This window comes from Melopsittacus undulatus, chromosome 3 (genome assembly GCF_012275295.1).
Source record: "Melopsittacus undulatus isolate bMelUnd1 chromosome 3, bMelUnd1.mat.Z, whole genome shotgun sequence".
NCBI classification, from domain to species: Eukaryota; Metazoa; Chordata; class Aves; order Psittaciformes; family Psittaculidae; genus Melopsittacus; species Melopsittacus undulatus.
Genome location: NC_047529.1, coordinates 7,972,665 through 7,990,152, shown reverse-complemented (window position 1 = coordinate 7,990,152; position 17,488 = coordinate 7,972,665). Strand labels below are relative to the sequence as shown.

Here is a 17,488-nt window from a genome sequence, read left to right as displayed (position 1 = left end):
TCCCTCACCAGCACGCAGTGGTTGGTAGTTTAGATGGCACTGCACTGTCATTCAATGCAATGAAGTTTCCACATCCTAAGGAATACTGAGAGATGCTAAAAACCCCATTGACAGTTTCATTTCAGCCTCAGCCGAGAGGGCACATGAAAGTTCACATCTGTATTTTCCCGTCTATCAAACCCCAATAAAAAAATTACAAATACAAAGCATCTGTTTCAGATATTTTTTTTAATATATACCATCAGGAACCATCTATTCTAATTGTTTAAAGGCTTGCAGAAAAAAAACCCAGCAACGATACATAGACATTAAAGAACAGCAACAGCAGTCACTAACAGTTGGTGCTTTGATTGAGATTGAAATAAAACACATTAAAGGTGCTAGGTATCATACACTTTTCCTCTCCTGCCCTTACATCTCTCTTGTTCTCTACTAAAACCAGGATGTGAAGTATCCAACACCATCACATAAGACATCAGCTTATTTTCTGAGGAAACTCAGCAGTCAGCGGTTATCATAAACTGTATTTGGCTGTCAAGCAACTAGATTTTACATTGCAACCATCCAACTGCTCTTAGAACCATTTCTTATTTAAAAATTTGTTGCCAATGAATGCCCTAAAAGAAATTCTCTCATATTCTGGAACCATCATGCAGAAAATAGCAGCTATACAAATTTATAAGGACTTCAGTATTTCCAATGACTGGAACTAACAAAATGTATGGCATACCAAATGAAATGGTTTTGCTTGACAAAGGCTGCAAGTTCTTTGAACAGTGAACCAACTGGGATTCAATATTCTAATTCTCAATCATATAAAACACCATGATGGACAGCCCTGTCAAGCTCATTAATACTAAAGCAACTGCTGATAATTGCTCCAGGTTTCAACCTAATTAAAGCTAAGTGGCTAGATTTGCATATAGTACAATAGAAGTTTCTTGCAATCACACTCCCAAAGGCCTTATCAGCTTCACAAATACAATATCATTAAAACTTGAATGCTAATTACAGTTAATTTCTCAATGCAAATAGGAGTAATTCACTGGATATTTAGGTCTTTCTTACCCAGACTTAGCACTGTAGTTTATCTAAATGCACCCTAGACACTTCCCAAAAATAACACACCAGGAAGAACAAAACGTTCCACCAATCTCCCTTCTCCATTCAGTGTAAGAAAATGATGTCAAATGTTATCAAAAGCATTCTGATAAATTGAGCAAGGTAAGTCAATTAGCCTTTCCCCATTTGTTCCATTTATCTGGCTAACAATGTAAAAAACAAAACAAAACACCCTTAATTAAAAATACTTCAGGTTAAGCTACTGTGCTTGTTTTACAAACTGGTATAACTGTAAATAGACCTTTTGAAACAATCCTTTTTTAAAGGTTTTCTATATAGTGACAAAAATAACAATGTGGAAATGTGCATCTGTTGGGAAAACATGCAAGGTGCATTAAAGCATCTTACAATAACACACTTGTAATGTATTTGTAATCTTGCCTTTAACCTCCTGTGTCAACTGTAAGAGGGAGTAGGGAACAAGGAAAGAGAAAACATTTTCTCCCCTGTGAAATAGCAGCCAACACTCCAGCAGCCTCAAGAGCAGGCTAAGAAACCAGCTTGGTGTGGCAGCCTGCACACTGAGAGCACTGGAGAGGATGGTGATGCACAGCACCATGATGTCGCTTGTAGGAGCAGCACTCTTACTCAAAGAGCCCCATCACTCAGCAGCATGTGCAGTAGTTGATGCTCAGAATATGCCATCCTCTTAGCTCAGGCTTTTCCTATCCAACTGCAGGAGAAAAGCCCAGGATTTTCTCCCACTCCATTTCAAAGCTCAGCGTGGACAAAAGACCAACTTTCTACAATGCAGCGACAAGTCACCTAAGAACAGCTCATCCATAGCTACTATAAAAACATTAGTGCAACACTGACAGTGTCAGCGACTAATTACTGACTCCGAATGTACCAGGGAGAAGTTACAGTTTTCCTCCCGCTGCTGTGAGGGCTGCATTAATGAGTCAGGTGATGATTTCAATTGACAGTCCCTACTATTTTTACACGCATCCCTGTGTGCTTCCACACTCCTCCAGCCCACACCAGTTAAATAACAGGTGGAAAGTGAGTAATTAGGATTCAGAGATACCTGTTTCATGACAGCTGTGTCAGGCAAAGAGGAGTAAACTTCACTTGCTATGTTAATATTCCTGTATGTGGCTTCTATAGGGTCACCAAGTCACTCATGTCACTGTTTTGTATGGAACCATCCTGTCCTTCAACCTGCCTCTGTCCCCACCTGCCTGTCTACTTTTCCACAGAAAAACCTAAACCTCCAAGTAGTCAATTTACTTGATAAAACCTTATTGTATTTTCCCTTTTGCTTCTTCCTTCGGCAGCCTCTCATCCTGGCCTTTTACACAAAGGCTGCAATCTTCAGGTCACTTCCCAAGGCTTCTCCCAAAACATCCAAGTTTTTGTTTTACTTTGACCTAGGATTTATTAAAACAAATATCTATTCTGCCTCCACCCAGTTCCAAGGTATTGGGATTTAAATTACATTCTGCAACCAGATAATCTATCTAATCTGATAATGCTATTTAAAAGATAAAAAGTTATTTTTCACTCTGCTTCTGTCAGTGATCCCATCATCAGAACACCTTTAGACTCAATTTCCTATCCCTTTAGGAGTGTCTTTTTCCCTACCAGACATGACTACAGGAATATGTCCAAGTTAACAGTATGCCAAGGTTTTTAACACTAAGTCAATCAAAAGAGGAACCAAAGCATCCTCCACGAAGCTCTCGCACGCTAACCTGTCAACTAAACAAACAAGCCTCCCTGTTACTTTGCTAGGAAAAGAGGTTAAAACCAAGCAAAGCAAAATAAAGCAAACTTAAGATCAGCCTTGGTTTTCTGTGCACACTGTATTACCTGCTATGGTCTAGGAATCCGAAACTTACCTACATCAACTATTTCCCTACATGCTGAATGAGGCGGGCTTACTCCTGTGGTTAGACCTCCGTACATCTCCAATTATTTGCAGCTCTTCCACTGCTGGGGCTTTGTCCATCACTACTCCTTATGGCAAAAGCTGCCTATTAGCTATCAAAGTATTCCAGTATTTTTGTCTTATAAATTATTACTTTTTGTAAGCCTTTAATCATTTTTGTTACATTGAACTGATTGAAAGCCAGGGACCATGATCTTCAATAAGCATGTTTAAATGGCTGGCAGCAACAGCTGAGCACTTCTGCACTGAAACCCCAAGTATGTGATGATTCATGTCACATTAGAAATGAAAATTGATAGCAAATTATGTAAATTTCTGGCACTCTTCTGCAGAATATTGCCCCTCTATGATAGTTTCCACTGGTGCCGTTTTCTGACATCAATGCAGTGATGTGTGATATACCAGAACATTTACAGAGCCTGCCCTTCTCCACTCTGCAATTTGATTATTACTTATTGATTGCATTTGTTATGCCAACTGAAGTCTGTTTAGGTGCTGAGAGTTTATGAGATGTAGTTCGGTTGCACACCATGGGAGCTTGACTCCAATAGCTTCAGCTGAGTCCACATTCTTTATCCACAACGGCTGGGAAAAAGCACATTTACAACCATTCACAATCAGTCTATCCGAGCATCAAACAATTGCATCGTTTTTGTTTTTGTAAAAACAAACATTTCCTAATGTGTACCAGCAACTGCTCAACGACAGGGTGTTCAAGAGCCCTTGAAGGGTCTTAATTCTCCTGGTAATACCTCAGAAGAGAATAGTGGTGTAGCTGCAAGCCTGTTACTCACCATTAAGAGAGCCTGCTGCTCTAAAGAGGTTTGATTTATTTAATCTTGAGTATAAAATGTGAGAACAACATATTCTGGAAGAGCTTAATAAACACACTAGGAACACTAGAAAAACCTTGGGAAAATAGGAAAGGGGCCCAATGGACACATACCCTTTACTTAATGATTTCCTGCCTTCTGAAACTGTATAGATAAAAATCCCATTCTTATTTTAAGTGAGCTATGATTTGACATGAACTTAGCTCATTTCTAATACTAAATCTTTCAGGATAGCGCTCTCCTTTATGTCTACAGGATTTACAAAAGATCTCCTAAGCCATTCAAAGAAAGAAAGAGAACAAAACCACTTACAGTCTAGAAACACAGGAGGCTTCCAAAGACCTTTTTAAGGGAAAGGTCTGTACATGCATTCATAACAGTTAATGCTTTTGGTCAATATAAACCAGTTCTTCCTACTGAAGGAAAGATCCAAGAACTACTAACAGCACAACTCTTGCTTGCTAATTTTTGGAGACACTTAATCTTGATCAGCTACCATTTCTCTAATGAAATTCAACCTCTTTGGGAGACTAGAGGGTACTAAAATGAGACATGCAAACACCTCACAGATGACCACACTCCCGACCTCTGCATTGTCATATTTGCAGCACACACTAAGGCTGAAAAAAACGTATGCACAAGAAGGAAGCACCTGGTAACTCTTTCTAGGAATAGAAATTGATATAATCTACAGGCAGGGACTTGTGCAAAACATGACCCTGTCCTACACAGCATCCTTGTCTCTAACCTAGAGAGGTATGGGTTTGACAGATGGACCACTCAGTGGATAACGATCTTGCTGGATGGCCCTGGGCTGCATCAATAGGAGCGTGAGCAGCAGGTCAAAGGAGGTGATCCTGCCCCTCTACTGTGCTCTCGTAAGACACCCACTTGGAGTAGTGCATCCAGCTCTGGCACACCCAACATGAGGATGACTTGAACCTGTTGGAGTGAGCTCCAAGGAGACCACAAAGACGATCAGAGGGAGGCCTGGAGCATCTCCCCTACGAAGACAGGGCTTGTTCAGCCTGAGGAAGAGAAGGCTCTCTGGAGACCTTATAGCAGCCTTCCACCTAAAAGGGGCCTACAAGAAAGCTGAAGAGGGACTTTTTACAAGGGCATGAAGAGATAGGACAAGGGGGGATGGATTTAAACTGACACAGAATAGATTTAGATTAAATATTAGTAAGAATGTTTTTGCTGTGAGGGTGCTGAGGCATTGGCACAGTTTGCCCAGAGAAGCTGTGGCTTCCCCATCCCTGGCAGTGTTCAAGACCAGGCTGGACAGGGCTTGGAGCAACCTGCTCTAGTGAAAGGTGTCCCTGCTCGTGGCAGAGGGGCTGGAACTGGATGAGCTTTGGGATTCCTTCCAACCCAAACCATTCTATGATTCTTTAATAGTTTAAGTATCACCCACATAACAATACATCAAATGGTTACATGGCAGATGTATTAAGTGTTTTTAGAAAGTCTTTGACTTCAGCTGTTCCAGTGCCTGCCACCACTCCCACTGTAATTCCAAGGAACTAAGCATCTGCTTCTAATTAGCCCTCTCCACAAGCATTCATACAATTTGAAAGTTTGCCTTGGGTAGGGTTTTTCTTCCTGACCTATACTTATGTTGCATTCATGCCTGAGTATTCCTGCCTATTTGCTATTCTCCCTCTCGGATTTAGCCACTGAAAAAGGTACAATTCACAAGTCAGAATTACAAGGGAATTGTTATCTTTAACAATCTTTCATGATTCAGCCCAAACTATCTAACATTTTATTTGGCTGGAAATGCTTTTATTAAGTTCAGGCTGTTATTTAGGTACTATAGAGAATTTAACTTTGTATTTTATTCTCCAAAGCCTTTTCTGGAGCCTGTCATTTAACCAAAATCTCCCTGACACTTAGATAGCATTCCATTAGTCTCCCCAGACTACCTCACAAAGACTTGTAAGGTGCACGCGTCTTTTATAAGCCATCTCAGCTCTCCCTCCTCTGGCAGGACTACGTACAAAGGGATTCAGCAGAATGTCGTTCTGTGAAATGATACTTTGCATATTTATTCAGAGGAGCCCTACACTTGGGAAAATGCAAGGGCTAGTTTTCTTAACAAGGAGATAATAAAGAAAAATGGTTTCATTTATTTAAAGCACATCTGCGCTGCAAAGGAAAGGTACGATGATAAATCGTAGTAATGCATCCAAGCTACCCAGTTCAGAGACTGCAGCTGGTACAGTGATGACAGAGCTCTTTTTGGTCAAGATTCATGAGTATTTAGGCTGGAATGAGATAGGTTATATTGACTGTCACTTGTACCTGCAGAAATCCTTCAGATGGTGTTTATGACACTAGATTAAGCCTTCTGAAAAACAAATCTAACTTAGGCCAAACACATTACAAAGGCAAAATGTTCCCCCCTCAGCTATAAATGAAGCAAACAGATGCACCACTGAATTGATGCACAATAGATGATGATGAGGAACACCAACAGTTCCTGCTTTTAAAAACATCCATCATTAGCAATTTTAATTAAAGTCAACAGTGCAGTAGGTGATTTGGCTCAGCATCCTTAAATTTATCAAGTGGGCTGTTTCTAATGCCTGATTACAAGCTGTAGACACTACCATCATCAGGCCTAAGCAGAATTAGCTGTCATTAATGTCATTAGCTTCTAGAGGTGAAGTCCTGAAATGAAATATGATGGATATACATTCTCTCAGATGACAGCTGATTTAAATGAACCAGTGCCAACATTGCCATCTCGCAGTTTTTTAGCAATATGTTTCTTGAACCACCAAATGGTTGGTGGTCTCATTAAACTTTTATTTATTTTATTATTACCATCTTTTAGCAATTTTTTTACATTTTCTTTTGAAGCTTCCTGCACAAAGCCTGTGTCTCTGCTTGACTCAGGGAGGGGCAAATTCCACAGCAAGGAATGGCAACAGGGAGTAAATATAAGAAAGTTGCTGGGCTTGTGCTCTAGCACCTTTTGTTACAGGCTCTGACTCACTTCTGGGTTTCCTCTTGTTTTTTGCACAAGGGAAAGGAACTGTACATGCTTAGGGAAGGACACCTCAGTCGATAATTCTGACCCAATGCTAAGTTTTCTCAGCTAAGATAATCATCCAATCTTCCCATCCAAACTATGTCATTTGGTATGACCAAACAATATTGTCTCATGTCTGCTCCTCTTCTGGAAAAGCGCTTGGTTGTGCAGAACAGACACAGGTCGAGATTTAATCCATAAGGATTTAATCCAGCCAGTATACATCAAGGGAAGTTCAGAGAGATCTGACAAGGCACAAAACCCAACAATATGCTGATTTATTTCCTTATAGAAAGAGTAGATTTGCAGTGTAACATATTCTATATTCCAAAGTGAACAGAACAAACAGCAAAGTAAATGTTCCAGCTAGCTGCAGCCTACAGAAATGTGTGCTCTTGGCTTGAAACTGAGAATCCTCTTTTAGGAAAAATCCCTTACCTGTAATTATCCCAATTTAACAAAATTCCTAATTGTCAGACATCACCAGGAGCTGATAAGCAAGTCGGCTTTGCAAAAATAAGGCTTCTAAACTGTTTACTTGGATATGGGCTGCATGTGGTTTACATTTAGTGAGAACAGTTTTTCAGCTGAAAGAAATGAATATTCCATCAGGATACAGTACTGAACTACCAGTTATATCACTTCAATGACATTATTTCTATGATTCTATGATTTGAATTACAGGGGTTTTACACTGTACAGGCCTTAAAAGATAATGTGACCTCATCATACTGGAATAATACTTAAAAACCTCTTAGCTAAGGGTATAAAGTTTGTAGCCGACTACTGATCACTGTGATTTCTTCATATGTAGCTATGCAATAATATATTCATTCCTGTGCAATGTGTGTGGCTCCAAAAGACTACTAGCAATTCAGGAAAAGCATATTTAACAAGCTGGCAAACAAGGCTCATGAAAGCATGCCCCTTCAGTTTATTTTCCAGAACTACTTTCCAATATATTTACTCTGATCCTAAATTGATATTATGCTGTAATGAAATACTTCATTTTGTAACCTAGTTAAGTATTATGATGCCCGTCTGATGCACAGAATTTATGCTCTTAATTTTTGATTTTGTTGCTATAGCTAAGTAAATATTACAAATGTTGTTCAACATAATTTGCTATCTGAAAAATGGGCTCATTTGAAGAAAAAAAAACCCAGATACAAATTTCATACTAAACTAAGGCAATGTTTAGAAAAACCAAGCAGGATGTACAGAAGTGTCTCAGAATTATCAGATGAAAAATGTCAAGCGACAGGGACCTTGTGAGCACCACAGAGTGCTAAAATGCAGTATCACGGGTTCTTTTCCTCACCATCAAATTGCAAAGAAAAGAAAATCTGCCAGACAGCCCTTCATACACTTCTAGGCATCACGGAGGGTACCTCCAGCATGAAAACCTATAAATAAGCAGCTTCTAATTTCAGCACAATTTGACTCTACTTCTGGTGATGGAGAGAGTTGCTCTGATGAGTCCACATCAGAAAAACACACACCTCACCCTTTTGTAACTAATGTTTTTCGTTGTGGCTGCTGTGATTCCCATGAATGTTTACAGGGATTGCACCTACTGAGCACACAGACAGTCCTTACAGAGCCAATACAAGCCCTCCTAAAAGGTCTACAAACTGCAAGCAAGATGAGAGGGAGCAAGTCAATGAAAGGAAGTAAAGTGGAGGACAGCAATGACTGCACAGAGCATGATGGCCACAGCCCGCCAGCTCTATGGGCTTTGTTAGGAAATTGTATATGCTGTGAATTTCCATTACAAGAACCTGCTACTCAAATAATGACAAGCATCTTGCACACTTGACTCCAGACAGCTGAGATCTGCATGCAAATAAGAATTCCTCCAGTCTATTTTTATTTCTTTTTTCATTTCAATCAAAATGAAGACTTTTTTTCCCCCAATACAATTTCCTCTGTACAGAAACATCAAACAATCTCTTCCCCTGCACTTTATGGTGTACACTTCCCAGCAATCCCTAGCTTTTACGAGCTGTCTCATATAACCGGTATTGCAGTCCACTGTCAGGCAGATTTGTACTTTGTCCTTCCCTAATGAGACAGTTCCCCAATTATCGAGCCAACAGACACTGTTTCTAAAAAGTTTCATCCTTTTAAGGACAGGATTCCCACAGGGTGATTGGCAAATTATCCCATGTTACACCCATCACATACACACACTTGCGGAATTCATTCCTGAGCAAGACATTTCTTCTTTATTCCACCAGTTCACATTCTTTTTCCAAGTGTATCGTCAGTGTTTCATTAAACCCAACTAACCTCTCTCCCTCTTCCCATCACAAAAATCACTGTGTTGCAGAGCAGCTACAACAGTAACATCACAGACCAAAAAAAAGGAGAACTGACTCCTTAATAATGCCATCTGTTTATTAAAGCACCACTGTTATTTCTTCATACTATCTAGATAGTTATTTGTGGTTAGGGGAGTGGAGGGACTATAGTGGCTTTTGTCCTTTCTTAATGCCACTTGATGCAGCATCTAATCCCCAGCATTCTGAGATCTGTTGGCTGGTAGAAATTCAAGCACTTGCTCAGTTCCTGTCCCTGTCTGAAACAAACACTGTAATATAGCTCAAGCATCCAATAAAACAAATCCACTTTGTCCCAGGAAATACATACTGAATATATAACGTAAGTGGCAGGAACAAAAACTAAATTGATTATTAAAACCCATAGAAGTGTACAAAAGTCTCAATGTTACCGCACACGTTATATGTGCGCCCTAAGCTAGTTATCTTCTCAGTGTCTGCACAGAACCCTCAGCAGTGAGAAGGAAGGGCAGCCAGACAGTAGGAAAAACAGCAATCAAAGGCATTTATCTCATCAGGAAAACCATCCCCAGTGGCATTCTGGCAAGGAAGAAGAAACAGAAAACCTTGTGCAATTGTGATCAAAACACAACAGCATAAAAACCATGTTTGCAACATAAACTAATGTGTCTCTGCATTGTACAGACAGCTCCCGCAGCGACTGAGCTACCTGCTGATAGTCCCAAGGTTGCAACAGCCTTGCTGCTGGAGATCAACCCTGTGGCAGCACTTCCTGCTTTAAGAGCCTGAGTTTCAGTAAGTTCTGATGGTGGCCCATGCAGAGATACTGGTGGAGCCATAGCTTCCCTAAACATTTCTCCCGACACTTTATCATCCTTCTAGCTAGGAAATTCCTCCGTCTCTAACCTAAAACATCATTCCTATAAACTCAAACTTCTTGTTCTGTCCCCAGCAAACAACACTCTTCAATAACCTTTTATGCACTCATGACACTTTTTTTTTCTCCTCACCTTTAGTCTTCCATTCTCTGGACTTGAACAACTGTTTCTTACACTCTACTCTCGGTGCTGTTTCTAACTCCATAATCATCCCCAGTTGAAACCCTGTCATCCAGTTCCCCATACAGTAGTCCAGTTTGTTCTGCTTAAGTGGGGCAAGAGGTAACTTCATGGATCTTTCCTGTTTAATTGTCACTCTACAGCTGCTTCCGTCTTGGTTTTCCCCACAACAGGGTGATATTTTCAATTCATTTTCAGTGCATGATCCACTACAAACTCCAGTTTATTCTCTAAAGAATCTCTGCCCAAGGCTACAATTATTCCTCAACCTTTCTCGGTTGAATGAGCGTCTGTGTTTAGGTGCAACGATTTACACTTGATCTTGCTGAATACATCTCATTTAACAAAATCCTCATTGAAGAAACAAGACTGTGAGTCAATCTGCCAAGATCATTTTGGAAGAAAGAGCTGGGGGCACATGTAACACAAAGCAGCAGGTTCCCCTTGGGTTAACGGGAGCACAGTCAGCTATAGCAGTTTCAGTAACCAAATGGGAAGACCACAACCTCCTCATCTGATGCAGATGTAAAAAGCCTACATGGTAATTAAGCAGACTTAAAAACTTGATGTAGTAGATTAATTATCAGAGATATTATCTGGGAAATCTTTAAGAGAAGATGAAAGTAAATAAAAACAAGAACTCTAAGCTAGAGAGAAAAGAGAGTTTGAGAATGCAAGATCAGTTGTGTCATTGCTTACAAGTTAAACAAGTGTTTCAAAGAAACAAATTAAGTAGATTTATGACGCTGCAGAGGTTTCCTTCCAACGTAACTCTTCTGATTGATGGATATGAATCTATACCAGACAACCAGATGATAGAATAAAGTTAAGCTTTAGGAATTTCAGACTTATAATTCGTTGCTATGGCAACATTCTCAGCAAGAGATCTTTTCTTAAAAATAAAAAATAAGCAAAAATGCTTTACTTTTTCCCTAAAACATAACTTTACATGATGAGAGAACAAGGCAGGTAAAGGCAAGACTGTAAAATCAATCTGTTAGACCAATACCTTTTAGTACACCATTCTAAAAGCCTTTCTACAATTCAAGTAAAATTCCCCTTCTGTGACTTTTATAATTTAGCATGGGAGGAGCTGAGGACACTCTGAGTTTGAAATTGATATTAAAAATTCAAGTCTCTGAGTTACAACTGAAGATTCAAGGCATCACAGAGGCTAAGTAGTATGTCTTCACTCAAACAAACCTCAAAGAAACACTGCAGCATATCAGAAGTACAACTTTCTTTTAAAGGTGAAAAACACCAACTAAAAAGACAATTTGGTTCTTTAAGTGCCATAAAAAGATAAGTGGCAGGTACCTTTCCTGTGCTTAAAAGCCTTCTGTGCAAGGGATCAGCACTGACTTTCCTTCTCTGCAAATGCACTAGACTTGGCTCCTACCCACAACCATGTACAGCATCCTCTTCTATTTTCCATGCAGTTCACAAAGTGTCAGTTTAGCTGCAATCCAGGCTGTGATTGACATCAGTTAATTAAGTTTTGGGTTTTTTTTAACCAGGAGCAAGTCTGAATGAAGTACACAACAGGGAAATGCTTGATGTTCAGACAAGTTGCAGGGTATCAGATAGCTTCAGAGCGGTGTGCACAAAGAAAAGCAGGACAAGGGGTCCTTCAAAAAAGCCAGGGCACACAGAGTAAATGCTTTCAAACAACATATAAACAGGGGACCAATTTATCCCTGAAAACAGTGACTGCAGCTCCCCCAGTCTGCCTGGAAACCTAACAATTAATTAGCAAGACTCTTATTTAGAAAACCAATACAGAAAACCCAGAAAAAACAACTATTGAGCTATTTTTATTGTTTCTTCTTTCAGTGAAGATCGGTGCCTATAATGTATTCCCTGTGCTTCAGGCAGATGAGGCTTAATTGCTTCAGGGCAGCAATCGCTACTAGTGTGTTAAGGGACCAACATCAAAATACAATTTTTTACATTATTAGGAAATTATGAACATTTAAGAAACTTAATTTGCTTAAATGCTGACTATTTATTCTTAGAATAAACTCCTTGTATTACCTTACATATTTTTCCTCCCATTTATCTGTATGGACTTAAGTGGAGATAAACAGAAACAACGTCTCAAGTATCCTCTTAACCAGACAGAGGATTGTATAGACAAGACTCATCCAACACAAAGGTTTACCCAACACCAATGACATAACAAATAGCCAGAGAAATGCTCAAGTGTCCTACAGTGGGTACAGCTACATGAACAAGAGTGAAGGAAAAAGCAAAAGGTGTTTTCAGGGATGCCAGACAACAAGGACAAACACAAATGTAACTTTACTTTGGTAACCTAAAAGGCAGATGGAGTAGATGACCTGAGACACACAAAGTCCTGTATGCAAATGGCTGATACAGAATTTGAAGGCTTATATGGAACATGACAGATTTGAGAAGATGGGCACAGGAGACAAATGTCAGGGGCTGTTTGATTTCAATGAACAATCCTGCAGATAATCAAATCTGTTTCTGAGGCTCTTACTTCTGCCTTAATGGTTATGAGAATCATGGAATACCAGGTTGGAAGGGACCTCAAAGATCATCTGGTCCAACCAATCCTCACCTATGGCTGGGCTGCTGGTGAATTACGAGCCTTGGCAATCACACTGGCATTTTACTATAGTCCGTCATCTCAATTCTGGCTTTACCCATCATGTCTATTTTTTATATACTGAGTTTATAACATTTTCAGATAAGATTTCAGTGCTTCCACAACAGTTAGCACAGAGCTGCTCTCATATACACCTGGACACCTTGGACACAAACAACCCAAACCATTACCATCTACGCCATTTAATTATCATGTTGTCATACACAGAATGATATCCTTCTTTCCCACCCAACACCCGTCCACCCCCCCATAAAGCTGCATCTCACAATTCACAGTATTTCAAGATCACTGCTCCCTTTCCTCAATACATAAACCATCTACGCACACATATGTGTGAATTTTGATCTAGTCCAAATCTTATTGCTGTTCTCCCAGTCCTTTTTGAACAGAAGTTACAACGTCCATGGCATCTATTGTGTCTCTATAGGCAGCTCAACAATATGCAACACTGAAACAAAACAGTGACTGCTGTAAGTAGATCTAATTTGAGGCCTATTATTAGAGACTATTTCCTCATTATGCTAGCTTTCCAGCATGCTTCTCCCTTTGCCTCTTTGCAGACTGGGTTATTTTTCTCCACCATATGCTACTTCATTTTCTCCCATGCCGAATTACACTGTAGCTGTCATCTCTGGTTCTGACCTCTCTTCCACTGCAGTAGAGACAAAGCCTCCCTTCTGGTGCTGTAAGTGGATGCTGGATGAGGTTATAGTCGCAGTGTCTGTAATCAATTGTCATCATACATCTCTGTCCTTTTCTAGTGTTTGCCATGCTGCCTAATGTAGTATCATTTGTAAATGTAATTAATGGGCTGTTTATGTATTCTTCAAAAATCATTAAGATGTTAAATTAAACTGAGTTTAGTGGTGCACCCTGAGTCACCCTGCACACTCGTGCCCAACTTGATACATTGCCATATATCATTGCTCTTCATTCACAATGCCTCCAGCAATTCTAATTCCTATGACACAATTCATGTTCAAAACAATTTGAACTGTGGGCTTTTTCCTCTTTTTGCATTGATTTCTACACTTGCTGCCCTTTCTGTTCCGAAGATAAGTAACACATTCATGTTGTTACAATTCTTTAATGTCTTCCTGCTTTATTCTCACTTGCTACAATTACTAATGCTCTGATGCTTTGGGGTTTAGTTAATTCTTACAGTATATTACAAATTTCTATCATCAATACCTATTTATTTATAGGTGAGAAGCATACTGCTTTTCCTGCCTTTCTGCAGTAACTATTTTCAATTCCTCATTTTCTCTTTTCCATATTTATTTCATCTTTTTGTTACAGGGGCAATCAGAACATGCTGTCAATCAGCACAGCTGATTTTCACTTCCCTATTTTACACAGGTAACCTTCTTCCATCCCCCAGTTTCTGTTTGTCTTCTCCCTATCACAAATAAATCTGTTGTTGTAATCCAGCCCACACTTGGATGTTGTCTATATGAGTACCTCAGTTCTCTCTATGGGGTCTCAGAATCCTCAGAAGTCTGTACATACTTTCCTTCTGTGTCTACTGTACTGGATCTTGTGAGACCCACTTGCACTTTGCATTCTTGCCTTGAGACTCACAGTAATCTACTGCTCCTTAACTGAATGAATTACACATTTTACTTTGCTCCAGGCTTGATTTGTTCATTAAGGTAGACACTCAAGTAGCCTTCACTTCCCAAAGCATCACTGAAATTGCTGGACTTAGGGCTTTTCAGAACAATCCACGATCTGTCATGTGGACTTTAAAATCCATATTGCTTGCTAAGCTTTTTAATGCTGGTATGAATGAATGGCTCTTGGCTCCCTTTCAGCTTGTGCAGCTGTGTCCTGCAAGTCAGGGTGTTGAGTATTTTTTATCTCAAACAGGTGCACAGTCAACAGCTCTTATCCAGCAAGGAAATAATCCATGGATGATTTATCCCATGGTCATCTTTTCTAACTAAAATATCAGGATAGCTTTCATTAGGCCCATGAGCACGGCCACTCTTTATTATTCCATGTTAAATACCAACCTACCAGCTAGAAAATCCCAAAATTACAGAATCCCTACAGGTGCAAGAATTGCCAGCAGTGACCAATGCCCATTAAACATTTCCCTTCGTTATTTCACTATTTTTCTTACATTATTTCATATTTTCTCTATTTTCTCCCCCCCTCCCCAAGAACTTTCTCACTAACTTGAATGCCCTTGAAGAAGCATTTAACAGAGCCTAAAGCCAGGAATGAGGATGAATGTAAGAGCAACAGCACAGATATTTTACTAGCTCCAGTGAGAATCACAACAGGACAGAAACATTTGTGTTTAAATGCCAGAAAGGAGTTCAAAACATGCTCTGCACCCTGAGGTTGCTTTTACCTCTTACACACCTAGCTTTAAAGGGGAAAAAACCCAACCAACAAACCACCCAAAACCAAAAATCTTTGGTACCAGCTCTCTTTATGGCTGGATAAGGGCAAAGAAAGGGCTCACTGGAACCATTCTGAGAAGTTCAGAGATTTCATTAGCAGAAAAATGCATAATGCACACAGTTTACACCAACAAGAAAGAAACGAACAGTATTCATCAGGTTTGACTCCACAGGACACATCTAACTCAGACTCAAAGCCCTACAACTATCCTGCTCCTCTTCTTAAAAAGCTTCATTTTTCATTTGCAGGGTTTTAATATTGCTAGCTTTCCCCTACTGAATATTTTACCCTGGTTTAACACCACTGGTCCACCTAACATGTTTTAGATTAAACCCCTGTGTTCTAAAATGCCAAACACGCGTGCTATCACAGAACCAGCTGAAATGATGTGAAAGGTATGAAGTCGGGCCCAGGTGATAACTTCTTTCTTCATCAACCATATAAGGAACTATGGATATCTAAGGACTTCAGCTGCAATGATTTGAGCTACAGAATAAAAGCTGCAGAGCTGGAGAGGCAACAGCTACTCTTCCCTCTGGACTCTGAAAGTCTGTCCTTTTGAAGTACAAAAACATAACTTGTATTTCAAGCAACCAAAGAACCTTCGTAATTCAACAGACTATCATGTAATGAGCTATTCTGACTGATTGGGCAGGTGGTGCTATAAGCAGTGCCACTTGACCAATACCTTTCTTTTTAGGAAGAAACACTAATACGCAATGTGTAACAAATTAATCACTTCTCAGCTATTTAGGAGGCAACACTGCATGCAGTTATCCTCCTGGTCAGTGACTTGTCAGGTCTTTTTTAATCAGTAAGACAGTAGAAGAATGAGCCAGGGGACCAGCTCCTTCCCTTTCTGCTGTACTAATGAGGCAGTTGTACTCCTGCTACCAAGCCAACTTTCCCTAACTCTTAAGACAAGCATATCCCTTTCCTGTAGGAACTATTTTGGTTAAACAATATTTAATTTCTTGGTTTTTTGCACATCACATAAAGCAAGAAATCCTCCTGGAGTCCTACCATTATACTTATTCTACAGAGAGGAAACAAAGATCCAAATTAGAAAAAACAATGTGCTCTCATACAGTACTTACAATTGATCTGATGTTGTTTTCTTTTGCCAGTTTCAGAGAGGATTTATAGCAACTTGCCAAGTTTTCTTTATGATCATCAGTGAGATAGCCTCTTGCGATTGGCCCAACAGTATGGATCACATCTGCAAGAAATAAAGACGACAAAACAAGTTAGACATCCTACGGTGAGGTTTTTGGCTTATGTCACGTCTCTCCAGAGCTACTACACTGCAAGTCAATCCGTTTTGGTACTGCACCTAGTCACAAAGGTAGGAACACTATTGCAAGAAAAGTGCTTATAATTGGAAATCACAGAATAAACTACAACTGTGATGATTAAAAGTTAAAAATAGTCAAGGCTCTATTATTAAGTATTTGTACTAAAGGAAAGGGAGAAAGATGCACTACACACTTGTTATGGGTGTACTGCAATCCACACGCACGATAGATGAAATGTTCTCATAAATACCCTAATTCTTCAGGCCTGTACAAGTGTAAATCTTGTACAGCTTCAAAACAGTTCTCACCCCCTGAAGGTCACCCACTGGGAAAGGTCCCTACACAAAACCTCAGCACACTGATAGCGATACACGTCAGGGGTTTTTGTCTAAAACTAAGTCTTTCCTCAGCAACCGCTGAAAGAAAAGCTGTGAGTTATGAATGCGTTATTCAAAGAACGTGCTTTCCTCTCACAGCAGACCAGATGGAGACACCATAAAATAAAACAAAATAATCAATTCAAAGAAACTTATAAGGACCAAAGGGAGAAAAGTACAGGTAAGGAATAGATCAGGTATGAAGCCTCTGGACTCATCAAAATCAGATGCTGCAGTCAATCAAAGTCTCTAAAGTGCTATAAGGAAAATAAAGTAAAAAGCCTGGAGTAAAAAAACCCTGAAAATTGCAAACTAAAAGGTGTCTCTTTTATCCATCCTCTCCCCCCACCCTTGACTAGTAGGAAGCACATTTACTTTCCAAACATCATTATTCTACAGCACACGAGAACACGACAGAATGAGTTACTGTGACAGGTACATAATTTTTCCCCTTCTTTGTCATCCCCTACAATGTACAGCAGCAATAATAAACAGTGGCACTACACTTTTCTTGCAGCATTGCCA

General features: G+C 39.7%; 1 protein-coding gene across 4 annotated transcripts in view; it reads right to left on the bottom strand.

Moving 5' to 3' along the window:
* Positions 1-17,488, bottom strand: part of MACROD2 (mono-ADP ribosylhydrolase 2) — an 882,506-nt gene that overhangs the window by 347,671 nt on the left and 517,347 nt on the right. For all 4 annotated transcript variants that reach the window (XM_031047552.2, XM_031047553.2, XM_031047556.2 and 1 more), the window contains exon 6: positions 16,389-16,510. In XM_031047552.2, the coding sequence (XP_030903412.2) occupies positions 16,389-16,510 (122 nt within the window). The remainder of the gene's footprint in view (positions 1-16,388; positions 16,511-17,488) is intronic.